Genomic DNA, 18,402 nt, shown 5'->3' with positions numbered 1-18,402 from the left:
AATCCAATTTAAATTTTAAAAAATCCATTTTTTTGATTTTTTTTTAAATCTATTTTTATCCACCCTGCTTGAAAATGATAAATGTTGCTATGAAAATCCTTATGATGCAGAATGTCTTTCTCATTTGTAACAATTAAAGAATCATTTCAATAATGTCAATTCATATTAAACTTGATAAACAAATTGCAAACGCAACTTTGTGGCTAACAATTTTACCAACCCCAAAACCAGTTTACATAAACAGCAAAACAAGGTGTTATAAAACAAGTTCAATTTTGAAGAAAGCAGTGTTTATTCTATTGAAGATTTTTTTTCAGAACCATACTATTTATTTAAACTTTTTTCCACTTACCACTTTCATAAAGCTTCAGATAAAAACTTTTTTTTCTGAAAGATTTCAAAATCAACTTTGTAAAGCAATATTTTGCTATGACATATTTACAGTTGAACTTTTTTTAAAAAAAGAATTACTTCAAATACTACTAAATATTACTTCAAATATTTCATGTGATGGTAATGACAACCATAAATCCCCTTTATGATGAAATTTCCTAAACCAATCTTTGATCAACATAAAACTTTAAATCAGAACTGATAACTCAATAGCCAAGTCAAGAGTGGACAAGATTACACATTAAAATATAGGAACAATGAGGATTGGTTGATGTATACATTTATGGGAACTATAGTTCACTCATTTTTTTCAAGTTCCATGACAGTTTACCTATCATATGGACCTCGTGCTTTTGGCACAAGTAATAAGTTTCTTCAAATAACATATTTATAAATGTTACCATCTGTATTCATTAAAAATCTAACAAACCTAAACTCTGGTATAAATCTGCATTATAATTAAAAATGCTTAAATAATAATACACAGATGTACTTAAGGATACTACTGAAACTTCGTCCGCCTGATAGGATATAGTCACTTGCCTTTTCTATCCACCAACAGTTCATTCTTCATGGTGATCAAAATGTCCTTGTTTGAATCTAGCAATTTTGGTCACACCCCAGTATATAAAGACAGAAAATAAATGTACAGTAAAAAGATGGGATAAATCAGAAGAGGCTTCTTGGTTTTAAATTCTTCACCAACTAATAAGGAAGCAGCACTGTATGCAGCCCAAAACACTCCAAAAAGCTGGCAAGAAATAAAAAGAAAGAAATATTATCAAAGCAAGGAAAGTCCCAAACTGCACACTAGAACTTTTTTTTAATCAAGAAACAACAGAATAAACTTGTTATGCCAGTAATCTGAAACTAAATTCCTACTACTGTGTGGACAATCTGGCACTGCAATTCAACATATCTGGAACATTACATAGCAGGAAGCTGATCTTCAGTGAATACCAAATCAGTACTTATGTATTTACAAAATGAGAAAGTCCTAACAAGATATTTTTGTTTTGTTTTGCTCCCCTTACTTTATAAAGCAGTCAATTGATTATTATTAAGAGAAAAAAGTAATTTCATCCAAATGTTTTTGAAAGCTTCCTTAACAAGCTGTTTTCCTTTTCCTTTTATATCATTTTTCATTTACACTATGTTGATGTTTTTGTACATCAGTCAGAATAGTTATTTATAGCCATTAAAAGGAGTACTGGAAGTCAAACTTTATTATATATTATATCTCATACTTATATATTGTATCATATTTTATATCCCTGCCTGAGTTGGGCTGAGAGAGACTGGCCCAATATCACCCAGCTGACTTTCATGGCTATGGCAGGACTTGAATTCATGGATCCTTGCTTTCTAGCCATAATCGCTAGTGAATTCTCTCAATTTATAGGCATACATTAGCTCAAAAGCAAAGTAGAACATGAATACTAGCTGCAAAATATACTGTTGTATAAAATTAATTGATATATTGTTGAGATTTTGGTCTTCTGGTCATGAATGATATTGAACTTACTTTTATTAGAGTAGAAACAATTTCAAATGATCCAACTACAAGGAGTACAGGTGCTATTACAATAAGAGGAAGTAAAGAATATCCAATCACTCCCAGAACTTGACCATATGCAACCTGTAAATTTAAAATACTTCAGTCATTGTTTCCAGTAACTCAGTCTACTAACAAAGATAATTGTTCAAACTTGAGTACATAAGTCATATATGTTCTTACAAGCCTAATTCCCAAATCCTCTTCTTCTTGTAGTCATTTTCTAAACAAACAAAATTTTGCAGAATGGTAGACGCTCTGGTTTCATGTTAGAAATATTCCTAATAAGATGAGTTCAACAAAGGATATTTATTGCTAAAAGACAAGAGTTGATTTGAAAGGAGTGTTGAAAAGAAAAACTATATTGAAAGGATGCATTTGAATAAAGGTTGGTACTGATTTGTTTTGAATATTTCAATTTGGAATTTAGTGTTTAACAGCAGAATTCTCTCAGTGGTATAAACAGACTTTTCTAATGTTATCAGTTTTCTTTTTCTATACTTCCCAGCTTACTGTTGATACTTTCTGATAAACCAATAATAATGGGCAACTAGTATTCATCCAAGTTGTTCATGGATAGGACCATAAAATGGGAAATTAAGGAATGAAAATTTATATAACTAGTCCCAATTTAAAAATAATTTAAGTTGAACTTTCAAATAGCAAGTCAACTTTCAAAAAATTCTTACCTCTCCTCCAAGAACCCTGGCCAACAGGAAGATGGTTAAGGATCCAAATATCCAAATAGTTATAATCCAGGATACCACCTTAAGAAATAAAGATTCTAATCAACACAGTTACTTATGAACTGAAAAATTAATTCATTTTGACTGACAAAAACTCTTCCTTAAATTGGAAAAACAATGCCTTCAATCAGCCTATTCACTTTTGTTCATGTAATTATGCAAGCCTTATACAGGACAAAATCCTCCCAAGTTTTCATAACATGGTTGCTTCATATTATGAAAATGTGTGATTATCCTAATTAAACTGAAGGATAGTATATTCCAGAAAAGTGCTAGACTTCAGGGTGGGCTTTAATATGTACATTACATTTATCAACATGTCCTTAATTCAAATACGTACAGTATTTTCTTAAGATAATTGTTCTGTCCCCCCTTCTCCGCTCGTTAACAGACGACAGGCAAACAAACTTAAAAGGAACTCTCTTTATCAGTTCTCGACAGACTGGCTGCGAGCCCAAAAATAAACATAAATCAAGTCTCTGACCAGATAACAGAATACAAAACAAAACTCTTACAAAGCAATGCAATTCTCCAAGTGTCTCTCACAAACCATGACCGATGAATGTTGAACGAACGAACGTTGACTCCTGCAACCAGGGCGTGGCACCATCCGTCCTTTTATCCCCAGAAGATACCCCTAACGAGCCCCAACTGCATTGTTAATCTTGCATCCCGAAAAGACTCACGGAAGACTGCTGCTGAGTCACAACACTATTCCCCACCGCAGGGCCCTTTCCCCGGGTTCCGATGGTCTGGATGTGGTTGGAATGACTTGTCCACAAGAGGGCCCGCACCCATTTCCTGTGGTGCCTTTTTCATGAGTCCCAAACCTCTGCAGGAATAGCCCCCTTGAATCGGAACTCCCTAGGTATCCGGTGGCCACCATGTTTCCTTCCGCCATTCACGGCATTAACACCCCGTCCAGTGTCCTTCACCCTCTGCAAGGCCGACCCACTATCCCCCCTACCATCGGAGGTTGACGGCCGCTCTACCAGCTTTGGCCGAGCCTTAACACCCTGTCCAGGGTCCTTCACCTCCTCCAAGGCCAACTCATATGCCCCCTCGCCGTCAGAGTCCGGCGGCAGCTCCACCGACTCCTGCCGAGCCACCACACAATCCCCTCCCGCAGAGTCCTTTCCCTGGTTCCGACGATTGGGGTGTGGCCCAGAAGGGTTGGTGACGGCCTCCACGGAACACGGTCCAAGACACTGGTACCCCGCTGGAAACCTTGAAACAAAGTCCAGTGCTGCAGGGACCGGAGTTGACAAAGGTTGGTATCTTGGCGGAGTTCTCCTTACAGACCTGGCCCATTGGCACTGGGCACATGACTCCACGCACCTCCGCACGTCATTTTTCAGATGGGGCCACCAAAATTGACGGGAGGCCAGGCACAACGTCCGGAAAAAAAAACCAATGTCTTGATGCAGACGCGCAATGAACCTGCGAGAGCACCCGTCGACGGATGTGCCCTGCGGGAACATAAAGCCGGCCCCGACACTTCACAAGATCCCCTTCCAAAGTCCATGGGGACGCCGGCCCCACTTCCGCCCCCCCCCCGTCGCTCTACCCAGTAGTCACCCCGCTGTGCATCCCGCATCAGAGACTGCTTGCTCACGGGATGACAAATGGCAGCGCAGGATGCAACGGGTAGAACAGTCCGAGGTGGAAGTGAGTTCGCAGGGTCAGAGTTCTCTACTTTACTCGGCAGGGCATTTGCCCTGGGACTCCACCCCCCCCGAACGCACACTACCTTGTGTGAACGGGGTATCACGGCCGCACAAACGTGCTGGTTGTCCGACATGATAGTTCGTTGCTGAGGGACTGCTGCAGTCCGCGCAACCCTTCTGTTCTTCTTGAGGCAACTCCCTGCCAGGTGTCCAAGATCCCCACAGTAGAAGCACAATCCCTCAGCACGTCGTCTGTCCATCTCTGTCCGTGACACTGGAGGTCTGACAGCACCCAACTCCATGGGCTCCTCCCAGTCCACTGCAGTCCCTTGTTGAATCGGCATGCTGGTGGTCTCCTGAAATACACGGCAAGGCCTTCACCTCTGCAGCCAGGCGTCTATCCGGAGGCACAGGTGGACCAACGCGTTGATCCATCCTGGAACGTGTCCATTAGCACTGGTTCATTCCACGTGGAATCCTGGCTACGCAGCCTGAATTCACTAACATAGTCCTGCAATGAACCACTCCCCTGCTGCAGTGACTTCAGACTTCTAGCTGATGTTTCCCCCTTGATAGGATCTTCAAACATCCGTTTGAAGTACTGACAAAAGCCCTGGAAGTCATCCAACAAAGGGTTCTGCTGAATTAACAAGGGGGTAGCCCAACGGGCAGCTGTGCCTGAGAGCAAACTGATAATGAATCCCACCTTCGTCCGGTCAGTGGGAAAGTCCTCCGCTCTCAAACTCAGGAACAGCTGGCATTGTCCCAGAAACGCGGCAAACATAGCCAGACTCCCATCATATTTATCTGGCATGGCTACTGGGCACTTCCTCCTTGGCTGGGTTTTTTTTGCAGCTCTCTGCAACTGCGTAATTTGGTCTGCCAACATCGCGATTTGTTGGGCCATTTGTCTATTTTCAGCCATTAATTGTTCCATAATTAATGAAATGGAGACTTGTCAGGCAGGAGTCAAACTGTTCTGTCCCCCCTTCTCCACTCGTTAACAGACGACAGGCAAACAAACTTAAAAGGAACTCTCTTTATCAGTTCTTGACTCAGACTGGCTGCGAGCCCAAAAATAAACATAAATCAAGTCTCTGACCAGATAACAGAATACAAAACAAAACTCTTACAAAGCAATGCACTTCTCCAAGTGTCTCTCACAAACCATGACCGATGAATGTTGAACAAACGAATGAACGTTGACTCCTGCAACCAGGGCGTGGCACCATCCGTCCTTTTATCCCCAGAAGATGCCCCTAACGAGCCCCAGCTGCATTGTTAATCTTGCATCCCGAAAAGATTCACAGAAGACTGCTGCTGAGTCACAACAGATAATACACTCATGTTGATTTTTAAAGGAGATGCTGATAGAAGCAATGTGTGCTCCTAGACTTGCTCCAAAATACCTTTTCAACTTCAGTTCCAAAGTACAGCCCTAGTAAATCCCAAGTACATAACAGATAAACAAATAAAATCCAGTACTCTCTTCATTAACACAGTACTAAAATCCCATGATACCTCAAATAACTTTTCTAAATCTGTTAACATAATAAATGATAAATTTAAAAGTGATTAATTATGGATCAAATTAACCAGTGATTCCTAGCTATGATAATCTATAAAAGTAACAGGAATAGCAGTAACAGTTTTAGTTATTCTGCATAAAAAGAATTTTCAGATTCAAACAGTTGTTCCTATGAGCTACTATTATCTTCAAGCCCTGCCTATTAAATACTTATTGGACAATATAAGAAACACAATAGAATAGATTCATCTTGATCCAAAAGGCCTCTGCAAAATTATAGTTCAAAAAACAGCCAATCACTACAATGTATTATCAATGGATTAGGGCCAAAACGTTCAGTCTGCAGAACACGTTCCACTTGGAAATACTAGATTAAAAATAAACAAAGCGGAATAACATAAGCACAGATTATCTATTGAAGAAGAAATAAAATTTAAGAGAAAAAACATCACTAGATATAAGAACCATATTCCAGTTATTTTAAAGAGTATATTCAAGTTTCTATATGAAGATGCAGGCATGTTTAATATTTGACTGATAATAGTTTAACTGTATTAATAGTTGATGACAGCTTAAAATAATGAAGGTGGTTTTAAAAAAAAGTTCACCCACCTTGAATTGTCCATATAATGAGATCATTGAGAAGAATAAAACAACAGCCAAAGGGCCCCAGAAATCAGGATTATCTCTTACTACTTGTCTGTTGAATCCGAGAGAAGGCATTGGCATCAAGACACACCGAATTTTGTAGTATATATCCTTCAGATCAATGTCTAATTCTTCTCTGTTACAAAAAAGTAGAACTTCCATAATATGTCCTGAAATTATGGCTTAGCATTATTTGAAAATACAGACTTTATGAATTGTACATGAAACATAGCAACTGAAAGATTTCCCCCAAATATATTTAGCTATTATTGAACAAGCGAAAAAATTTTAATACTAGGAAACAATAAACAATAAGCTAAGCCACTCCTTGTCTGACAGCTATATTATTCCATTTTAAATATTGCAAGAGAATAATGATCATATTCTTACTTCCTAGGAAAGAAAATTATAGTAGGAAACCTAGAAAGAAGGTGCAACTCAAAAATAATCCATAATCATACTATTATCAAAAACTGATATCATTTTATTCATGGAATACAGATGCAAATATACACACCTTAAGCATTTTTAAACAATTGTCTATTATAGCTTTGAGATTCTCCTTATTAAAGTTTTCAATAATTTTACTTGATTCTACTGAAAAAAATATTTTAATCTATTATGTTTTCTAAACAGTACACTATGACATGTTGCCAAAATGGAATTTTCTACCTATAGTGTACAACAAATATTGAAATGATAGCTGTATTTAAATGTCAATAAATACATAATCATTTGTCAACTGTGTTTTTTCATTTAACTCCTTGTTCACTATTCCTACAAATCACTGCCCTTAGTCTAACAAGAAATTAGTTTCAAGGGCACAGCTAAGCTAAGAATCTCAAAACAATGTGACTTACAAGAGTGGTTTGTTATCTTCAGGGTCATCATCTTCCACCTCTAAAAGCCAACCATAACCTCTTTGCCTCAGGAAGGTAGTTGCTGTGGATTCTTTCATAAATTCCACATTTCCTCCTCCAAGGTTGAGTTTCACATCTGTAGATGCTATTGAGCCACTTAAATCTTAAATTAAAAAAATATAAGAGAATGTAGTCAAGAATATTTTTTTTGCTATACTGGAATGTATATTGATATATGAGAAAAAGGGAAGGTTGCTTAATTCTCATGTCACGCTCACTGTTCCCTCTAAGGTGCGCGCCTGCGCGGCCGCGCACGTTGCAAGAAAACCCCGCGCAGCAGTTTTTATCTGCCGCGCAGATTTCTTAAGGAAACGTGTGGAAGTCCTTTGCAGGCGGCTACAACTGAATCCGGCAGTGCTGTTGCCTGTTGGAGGAGGAGGAGGCGAACTAGCCTGCCACCACCGCCCACCGCCAGCCCCGCTGCTCTTTCCGGCCCCTTCTCAGCCCCACAGTCCAGCGGTCGCAGCAGAAGCAGCCCCGGGTCTCCGCTCCCGCTCCCCGCATTTTCTGGACGGGGTCTCGCAGGAAGGAATCCCCTCTCCAAGGGATCCCCGTCCAGAAAATGCGGGGAGTGGCAGCGGAGCCCCGGGGCTGCTTCTGCTGCGACCGCTGGACTGTGGGGCTGGGAAGGGGGCGGGAAGAGCGGCGGGGCTGGCGGTGGCCGGTGGTGGCAGGCTGGTTCGCCTCCTCCTCCTCCAACAGCACTGCCGGATTTCCGCCCAATGCTGCGGGGGTGCCAGCGGGAGCTTTGGCGGCTTCACCTCAGCTGCAGCGCTGGGCAGCAAATGTGTTGGTGCTGTTGGAGGAGGAGGAGGAGGAGGAGGCAGCAATAGCACCTGAGGACAGGACAAGAACCAATGGAAACTTGTCAGGAGACTCAAGCTGGAAATAAGGAGAAATCTGACAGTAAGAACAATTAAAATCAATGGAATCTTAATTCATTTGCTACAGGTTTTCAAAAGACTGGAGGGCCATTTGTCTCAGATGATATAAAGACTCCTGCCTTGGACAAGGGGCTGGACTAGAAGACCTCCAGTATCCCTTCTGATTCTATGATTTTAAAAACCACAAGCTTTTTACAGCTCGCTTGCAACTTTACCAAATTTAATTCAGCCATTTTCTTTTGTTATTAAATGGGTATTGCTAGTTCAATGCACATGCACTCCACTTTTAAGATGCTGAAAAAATCCCCATGACCTGCAACAAAATTCATTCTTCTACTCTTATCTTGCCCTAACTTCTGATAGGTTCCTGAAATATAGATCTATAAAATTTAGTGAAAATATTTCTATCTATTTTAATACAGACTCGTAAAACAGATTGGGACAAATGACATTAGTGCTCTGGGATAATAGCAGGTTTACTCTATTTGGATTTTCAGATAAAAGGTATCTTTTGTGCTAAGTTCTAACAATGTAGTTCTCTAATGTAACTATGAAACAGTCCAAATATATAATTCCCCTCAGGGAGGAATTCTGGGAGTTGAAGTCCACAAGTCTTAAAGCTGTCACGTTTGAAGACCCCTGGGGTTTTTTTTTTCCCTAAAGGGTTAGGGGTGCAAGGGTCTTGTAACAACAGCTTTAAGACTTGCGTGCTTCAAATGCCAGACTTTCTGAGCCAACATTTTGGTTGCTAAGCAGGACCGTTGTTAAGTGATACTGATATTATATAACACTTTTAATTAAGCGGGTACCTTGAATAAACATAACTTTGAGTTTCAAATAATACTGATTTTGTTGTTGTCTTAGGTGACATGTGAAAAAAATTCAGGTGCTCAGGCATGAAAATATGCCGCTCAAACACTATACTTTTCCGCTCACATTGAAAAAAAATTAGAGGGAACATTGGTCACGCTACGTTGTAGCATTTTTGGTTTGTTTTTGGCTTGACCTGATATACAACTCATTCTACAAAAACAAAAGTGGTTTATAAATTAAAGTGGGTGAGTTTGTATATTATCCTAAGCTAAAAGAAATGTAACATAATGAAAGAAGCTAAATTATCCATAAACACATATAAGGAAATAGCTTACAAAGAAATAATTGGTTGCATAAAGAATTCAAAAGAAATGCATTGCAAAAATGGGTTAACATGAACTTTAAAATTTTAAAGCAGTGATATCCTTTGGAAGGCTTATGACTGCTTCAGAGGTTGTTGGATGCATGCATAGATGACACTAGATTTGGGGCCACCAGCAAAATAGCATGCACACACATGGGCAGATACCTGAAAACAGTTTTTACACCAACAATGCCAGCTTTCCAAAGGACCTGGATGTTTTAAAACTCCAGGAAGCGGTGCCATGCTCATGTGATATGTTTCACAAAGCCCTAACAAATACCAACATTGTGGAGAACTAAAATATTCATTTTAGCATGAAGTTTCATAGGGTTCTTCCCTATAGTTCAGTTGAAAAGCTCTCCACCCCGATTAGCCAACAGGAAACTAAAGCAATATAGGATTTGCTGTCTGTATATGCTTTTGCTTGCTGCTAGAGGATGGTGTTGTTATTTCCTGTGTAGGAAAGACAATACTTTCCCATCTTCTCATCATCAACTGGCAGGAAAACCATTCCCTAATCACAGAGAGAAGGCTTGATCTGTAGATTTAAATCTTGACACCCTTCACTTGCCACTTCTCTTAGCTGGGGAGATCAGCTGCCCAAGCCAGGAAAGTAAGCAGAGAAGATCTCTTTATTTCCCAGGTCTTTAAACTAATGACTCAAAGATTTGGACCAGTTAATTCAAACAGCAGACTGGCACAGGAGTCTCTGCTTTTTTAGTATTGCCTGTCCACCTCCCAGCTGTTGTTCAGGCCAAACTTGAACACTGGCTTAGTATTATTTCAAAAGAACATTACATGAAGAAAAAGCCAAACAACAACTGACAGATGAAATGCTAGGGTGGGGACAGGATATGCATTCTTTCTCCTGTATTATCACATAGTCCACATTCATGTAGATGGCATGGCAAAAAAAAATTAGATTGTTTTGGATTTTTCAGTGATGTTGTTAGGAAGAAGGGAAAGACTGCAGAAGACTTATGCATCGACAATAGTCTTTTTTTTTAACACTTAAATATTTTTTATTTTCATTTTCTTTTTCATAACACACACTCTCATGTATACTATACATAGCCCATATTGTATAGTATTAAATAATAATTACATCAGTTCCTCTTGTCAACAGTACCCAGAAAAATAGAAACCCATTATAGCTCTTCTGCTCTCCATACACCTCCCTCTTCTACCACCCTCCAACTTTCTATCCTCCCTCCATCATCCTTTTCCACTCTACTTCCCCTCCCCCTCTACCACTCCTCCCTCTACAATCCACTCCTCCTTATCCTTCTCAACCTCCCCCCCCTACCCTCTCTCCCATCCCTCTCCTCCCATCTTCACTCTCCCCTCTATTTCCCACTCCTCCTCTCCTTGGTGTATTTCCTCTACATGTCAATATACTTGACATATCCTAGTTTTAAAGAAAAAAAATAGTAATAATAATAGTAATGAGAATATAAGAAAAAAAACAGTATACATGTGGGGTCAAATTACATCAAAATCTAACTCGTCAAACCTGACATATATCCCTCCCTCCCACCCTCCCCCCCAACCCCCCCCAACCTACCCCCACCCGACTTCCCAGAACCCGTACACAGTGTAGATCTTTAACAAACACAGTCTATAATATATTGGAAAAAAGAATAAGAAATTGATAACATCTTTACATTGAACTTAGCTCCACCTTGCTAAACTAACTTTAAACAATTTAAATCATTCCTGATCTTAAGCATAAGCTATCTGGAATTTCTTAGTCCCGTATTTATTTTGTATATAATCAATCCATTTTTTCCAGTCTCGTTTATATCTCTCATTTGAGTGGTCCTTAAGATATGCAGATATTTTAGCCATCTCGGCTAAATTTGTGACTTTCAATGTCTTAAAGTCTTGTAAGTTAAAAGACTATGGCCAAGGCAATTTTATATGATAAATGAAAAAACAAAGAATTGGAGAAAATATCTGTGATTTATTATATACATATAACTCTAAGAATAAGATACTTTTTCACAATCAAGTGGAAGATGCAGCCAAACTCTGTTTATGTCTCCCAATTATACAAAATAGTTGACTGTTTCATCAGTGAGCAGGGTAGATTAAAAACTTGGCCTGTTATTTCTGTAACAATAATGCTCAGATACTGCTGAAGCATTGCATCTATTCTTTCTAAAATCCATAGAGCTACTGTTATGCTTTTCTGTTCACTGCACAAAAATGACATTTTGATTGAAGAGCATGAAGGAGGTTTAACTTAAAAAAAGAACAGTTTAACCATCAGTTGAAGTCATAGGATATTCAGTTTTGACATGCAGAGCTCTATACACAGTGTAGAGAACTAGTTGAGTTTTGAAGTTTTCCATTAAAAATCTGGGAAATATCAATACATTTAATACAGTAGTCCTCTACATATGATGACAATTGGCACCAGAACATCTGTCCCTAAGCGATGTGGTTGTTATATGAGTCACATCCAATTGTACCCTATTTAACAGAATAACAGTGTTATTGGAGGTCTTCTAGTCCAACCTGCTACTCAAGCAGGACACCCTATACCATTCCAGACAAGCACCCCCAACCTCTGAAGATCATCTGCTTCACTGGAAATTTGTCCTTAGTTCTAGATTGAGTCTCTCCTTGATTGACTGCATATGCCATGGTCATTAAGCAAATCACCAAGGTAATTAAGGAAATATTACAGTCATTAAGCAAATCCAGCTTCCTCCTTTGGTTGTTGAAGTCCCCTGGGAAAGTTGTAAATGGAGATCACATGATCCCAGTTTGCTGCAACCATCTTAAATACATGCTGGTTGCCAAGCACCTGAATACTGATCAAGTGACCATGGAGATGCTGTGGTGGTCATATGTATGAAGACCAGTTGTAAGTCACTTTTTCAATGTTGTCATAACTCTGAAAGGTTGTTAAATGAATCATCCTACGTTGAGGACTACCTGCATTATTTAAAGTCATAATGGCATCCATATTAACTGAGCTCAAAGGCCAGTCTAGTTCAGCATTTTGTTTTCATAGCAGCTAATCACATGGTTCTGTTAATAGCAGTTTCAATTGCAACTTCGTTGCTATGTCCTTCAGCAACTGGTTATCAAAAGTTTTAGTCTTTTGGTACCAAATGTAAACCATAGTTGCCATGATCAATAGGGATTGTAAACCTTATCCTTCAAACTCTATACTCTCACTTTTTCCATCTTTGTCCCAAAATACAACCAAGCCCATGAATCATACTAATTGGATGTGATCAGTCTAAGTTTTTAACTTCAATTATTATTATCAATAATTTTGAATAACAACTAATTTGCCTGCAAGTGTTACTCTCCAATGGTAACTTGACAGCAACTCTCAGAAAGCTGCTCAAAAGTGCCCCAAGGCTGCTGTATACAGAGATCTATAAGCAAAAGCAATCTGCTGATGCCCTATCAGAGTGAGTAACCAAGGTGCCACATCCACAGCCCTATGCGTTGGTGTTTGTGTGTGTGTATAAAATATGGAAACAATGGAAGGAAACTACCAGAATTCATTTTTAGTCTGTACTCCCTTCTTTAGCTGCTTTGCGTAACTCAGTAAAGCTTCATACTCCCCTCCTCCGCCTCCTCCAGCACCACTGCTCGATCCCTCCTTATTTACTGGACCTATTAGTCCAGCCCTCCTCTCTTCCCGCAGGTGCCTCTGCCACGCAGACCAGGCTGCGCCACAGGGATCCGGGTTCCTTGGCTCCCTCCTCCAGGCAGCTCCCGGGGTGCCCTCTCGGCGGAAGGCGCTCCCGTTCTTACCTTCGGCATCGGCCGAGGAGACGAAGGTGAAATCGCCGTTATTGGGAGCGTAGAGCGGCGGCAGCGGCGGCGAAGCTTTGGGGGGACCCGGGTGCTGCATCGCTCCGCCCGCCGCGACGGCTCGGTCGGAGAGCCGAGAAAGGGCCGAACGGAACCGCCGGGCAGCCCGGTCAACAGCAACCCGCGGAGGCGGAGATCATCCCTTCCTCCTCCTCCCTCCCTCCTCCTCCTGCTGCTGACTGAGCACCTAGCAGCAAACCTGAGATCGACTTTCCGATTGGGCTCCCGTAAAGCCCTCTTTGATTGGCTGCTAAGATCTTCTTCCCGATTGCTTCGGAACTGGATTCCATTGGTCTGGAGAGCCCTGGTTCCTGGTCATTGGTTGGATCAGGACCCAGACGGGAGGCGGAAGAAAGAAAAAGATGGGAGGGGGTAGAGGGGAGGAGAGTTCTTCTGGCAAGGAAAGGGGGTGGGGTAAATCTTGCACCGTCTTCCTTGAAAACTTCCACGCCTCTGATGATGATGATGTGATGATGATGCCACGAAAGAAGCTTTGGCTATAACTCTCTGATTGGCTACTTCCTTGCATTGTGCATTTAGTTTGTTGCGTAGAAAATAGGGGTTTCTCTGCCTATTTTTTTGCTTAGCAAGCGCCTGTTCTGCTGATCTATTAATGCTCAGTCAGTATTGTAATGCTGAGGAGGCAGAATGTATCTATTGAATCTATTGTTAGATCTCTTGAGTTATTTGCAGTAGATCAGCACGGAGTTCCAATGGTCAGTTATTTAATAGGTGCAGCAACTTAGGCTAAAATGACAATAGTTGTCAGTTAATCCAAAGCTCAAACAACCTCCAGATAAGCTTTTTCAAAAACCTTTTTTGGTGTTAGAAGCATTTCTGATGTTTTTACATGTCTACTGAAATGCCTTGTATACAATCGAAGGGGTGTGGTGGCCAATTACTTTTACCCCACTACCTTTCCTTTATTATTGCATCAGTTTTGAACCTTAGAGGCAGAAACAGGAATTGATTGCAATCTAACATAAGCTTCCTGGCAGAAATGCATCAGTCAAGACCATTAATGCACCAAAGATACCAGTATGAAAGATCCTTTCAATTACTTTTAGCAGCAGAGGACAGAAAGAATTCTGCCACTAAAAATGCAGATTCAAGCAATTTGATTCTTCCTTCAAATCTAGAAAATGGTACAGTATTATCTAATAAGAGTCTTCAACATGCATATGGCTGTTTATAAAAACAACACAAAGATGTTGTTGATATTTATTAGATGTATGTACCACACTTTCTCCAGAAGCTCAAGGTTACATCCATGAGGTAGTCTAGTCATTTTATACTCAAGTTGAGGAAAGACAAGTGGCTCAAAGTCATCCAGTAAGTTTCTGTAATTCAAATGGACTAGAATCTGGATTTCTCCAATACTAGTCAATACTTTACTGATCACACCAGAACCTGGGCCCTTGATACCGTAGGATATGTGATATAAGTATGTTAATTAAAAATAATCAGTTTGTGATTGAACATGAGTGTATTCTCAGATATTATAGCAATAAATTAGTGTACCATAAATTGCTGGCTTCCTCCTTTTTTATACTGCTATGCTTTTTATTTTTGTAGTTCTGTTGATCCTTTTGTATTATTGTATGCATTGTACTTTTAAAAAAATTTGTTTGCAATTTTACAATTAAAAAACATAACAGTTGATTCACTGACGGCTATCCATGGTTGCTAATGAGTTGTCCTGTCTTCTGTTGTCTTGCATGTGTTTTGTCTCAGATATGTCAATAGCATTGTTGCTCTTTATAGCTATTCCAGGGACAGAAACAAGGGCAAAATGGGCTTTCTGAAAATTGAAATGGATTAAAAATTACTTGAGCACAATGCTCTAGCATTTTCTATCTGGACTTGTCACATTAAATATAAAAAATGAGTGAGCCCAAAACTTAATCAGTTTCATCTTTTGCCTTGAGCAAGAATAATTAATGGGTTTGTTTCTAATTATAAAATAAAAATGTCATCTGTATATGATAGACATTTATAATGCTTCATATGATTTTATTTTTTTTTGCTGAGGGGTGAATTCGAGCGCTCATTTGCCCCTTCCTTCACTTTTGAAACAGTCCCTTTTTGCACTTTCGCAATGCCCTCATTCTTAGAGTTCTGACCTAATTAGAATATAGATTTAAAATATGGGATCTTAGCAGTCAGACAGCTTTAGCATATATCATTGCAGTATTGGTATAAGAGTCCAGTTCTTTTTTTTTTATGCCAGATACAATCTGAAGGAATTAATTCAGGATATAACAGAATGCAAATAAATGTTCTATCAGCCACACCACAGTCCCTGGACATGTGGGAGTAACTGTCACCTAGGAAACCTAGATAGATTTCAGAGTACAGCTCCACAGAAACCCTGCTGTGAAACCCTCTGGTTGAAGTTGAGCTCTATGGAGCCCTTCAGCTGTTACTATTATAGTAGCACAGAAGCATTCCTGCCTAGATTTTTTCACCCTGTTGACGGTTGATGGTGAAGCAGTCAAGGCTAGTTCTTGGTAAGTTCAAACTGCCCATTGGTGATATAGAATTTAGAGGAGCTCAAGAATTCGTGGCAACCATTGACTTGAGCATTGGAGTTTGTATATTGGTCTAGGTCAGTGATGGCTAACCTTTTTGATCTCCTGTGCCGAAATCACATGCATGCCCACGCCCACAATGCAATATGCTTCGCCCACGATGATATACGCATGACCCCCCTGTACAACCCACCCTTGTGCATGTGCATGATTCCCCCATGCATACACACGACCTCCCCACACATGCATGCCACTCCCCTGTGACCCGTTTTGGGCCTAGCAGGGCTCCCTGAAACTTCCTGGGACAAAAAAATGGGCCACAGGTGGGTACCACACACCCCTGTGCCCCATTTTGGTCCTAGCAGTCCTCCCTGAAGCCTCCTGGGACCAAAAATGGGCCATGGGTGGATGGATATAGCTTAAGTTTGGCAAGATTCTGTGCATTACATGTAAACAAATAAAGGATTTGTCTATGGAGATTCTAGTCATGGTTGTCCCAAAGGTGCTTTTTCAAGAGGCAACTGGACTTTCTTGTTTTTCTTTGAAAATGTTTCACTTCTCATTCAAGAAGCTTCTTCAGCTCTGACGAGATAGTGGGGCATGGAAGGATTTATATTGCATTCTTTTAGGGAGTCATTGAGGCCACTTGGAGGTTTATCTGTGTCCTCAGGGTCACCTGAGTAGTGCCTGCATCTCAAACTGAAGTGCAAATGGTTCCTGTAGTCTGCAATTTTTCTGGAAATCTGTTCATACTCCTGCACCATTCAACTGAGCCCTTTGTTGCCCTTTAAAATAGGCATGTGAGGGGGAACTTAGATTGGATGGTTCCTATGTAGCCTCTCACTGTAATCAATCTTGGGGTGTTTCTTGGTTTTCTGAAAAACTCCAGCAGATGAAGCAGCAGAAGAGATGCCTAGAGTGACACTGGAGAAAGATAAAAACCTGGCCTACAGGTTTACTACAGGTAAGAAGAGCAACAAAATGTGACTATTTTCTCTGCTGTTATCATGTCCACAAATAGCTGTCCAGCGGCCCTGTATAAAGTGTCCCGTTCATTGCTGCAGAGAACAGGTGACAAGGACATTTGAAGAGTCTCTGTGAAGAATAATTTAGGCATCTAGAATAAAGTTACTCAGATCCATTTGGAATTAAACTCCAACTGGGCAAATCCTATCAAGGCAATGGAAGCACAACCTTGCCTGCTTAGCTGGGTTGAGTCTTGTCCGGGAGACAGTTTTACCTTATTAGTCCTTTATCATAACTAACAAAACCGTACTACTGAAGTGCTGTTTATTGTTAGGCTGTCTGGACAAGTTAAAGAATAAAGATCTGGTGGGATGTATGAGCCAGACGGTGCTACTAACCTGATGACCTACTTGATGCTTCCTATTTGGCTAATCACTGTGTGTGATGACCCGGGGCAAGGCACGGAGGCAACACAGTCAGCTGAGATAGTTCAAACTCCCCTTTATTGCGCCAACTTTTCCCCAAACTCCCATGTTTATGACAAGTTCCGGAGCAAACCACTCACACACACACCTCCAGCAGCCTCGGGCTGTGTGTAGTACAGCAAAACACTATTAGCACAATGGCTTCTAGGCAAGAAACCCAGCAAGGCAAGGGAACAAGGCAATGAGTTCCATGAAGCAAAGAAACTAGACAAGAAGTCCAGCGAACTCCAGAATTGGCAACGGCACACGAATTCAGTGTTTGTTCCCAACAAGTGTCTCTCTCCACAGTGTCTCCTAAAGTCTCAGCCCCCAGGTGTGCCTTGTGAAGAGGGGCGGGGCACTCTCCTCCCAAGCCATCAGGTTGGCCTGCGTTGTTCTTGCCTCCTCTTCACTTTCTGTGCTTGGGAATCAGGAGTGGGCAGTCCTTGCTCATTGTCTGAACTCCCTTGCTCCTCATCTCCACTGTCTGCCCCCTCTCCCTCCCCGTCAGTCATCCTGCCCCTGTTCTTTCCTGTTGGCAAGCCGTCCCAAGCCCATGGGATCCAGGCTGCCTTGTCCAGCTCCTCCACACATTCCTCTAATGCCAATGAGGCCACATCCCCGACCTCTTTCAGTCCCAGCTCTGGTTCCTCCTCCTCTGCGGACTCAGGCTCTGACAAGGCTATGACGCTGTGGGTACAGAATGATGGACTGATTCACCAAATGTTTTAGGACTATAGTTTCCACCACCTCTTCCCATTGGCTATTGATATTCTAATATGGCAATGGGGAGTGTGGCAATTGTCTAGTTTTTACAGGACCATCATTTCCCCTACCTTCTAAATCTTTGGTATGATCCATACCAAAGTATTACAGCCTAATACATAGCAGATGACTAACTTAGTACTTTCCAGAGGTATGAAATTTCTTTAGGCTTCCCAAGCAAAGGGGAGATTGTGGTCAATTGTGTAAGAAGATCTTATTGTTCTTATTAGGAGTCTTTTGTCCAGGGATATGTATGAGTTGTTGATTTTTTTAGATTTCATCTTACTTTTATTATTCTTGGCCCCTTTAGGTGTTTCC

The 18,402-nt window shown here is 40.7% G+C and overlaps 1 protein-coding gene across 1 annotated transcript; it reads right to left on the bottom strand.

Moving 5' to 3' along the window:
- Positions 1–122: 122 nt before the first annotated feature.
- On the bottom strand, positions 123–13,572 carry YIPF4 (Yip1 domain family member 4). The gene is made up of 6 exons (XM_032216722.1): positions 13,299–13,572; positions 7,398–7,560; positions 6,502–6,673; positions 2,638–2,715; positions 1,919–2,032; positions 123–1,144 (listed from the first exon to the last, which is right to left on the bottom strand). Exons 1-6 carry the CDS (start codon positions 13,396–13,398, stop codon positions 1,007–1,009), a joined length of 765 nt encoding a protein of 254 aa, XP_032072613.1. The 5' UTR covers positions 13,399–13,572; the 3' UTR covers positions 123–1,006.
- Positions 13,573–18,402: the final 4,830 nt, after the last annotated feature.

This window comes from Thamnophis elegans, chromosome 4 (genome assembly GCF_009769535.1).
Source record: "Thamnophis elegans isolate rThaEle1 chromosome 4, rThaEle1.pri, whole genome shotgun sequence".
NCBI lineage: Eukaryota > Metazoa > Chordata > Lepidosauria > Squamata > Colubridae > Thamnophis > Thamnophis elegans.
Note: the sequence above shows the minus strand (reverse complement) of the source record. Positions and strands in the feature narration are given on the sequence as shown.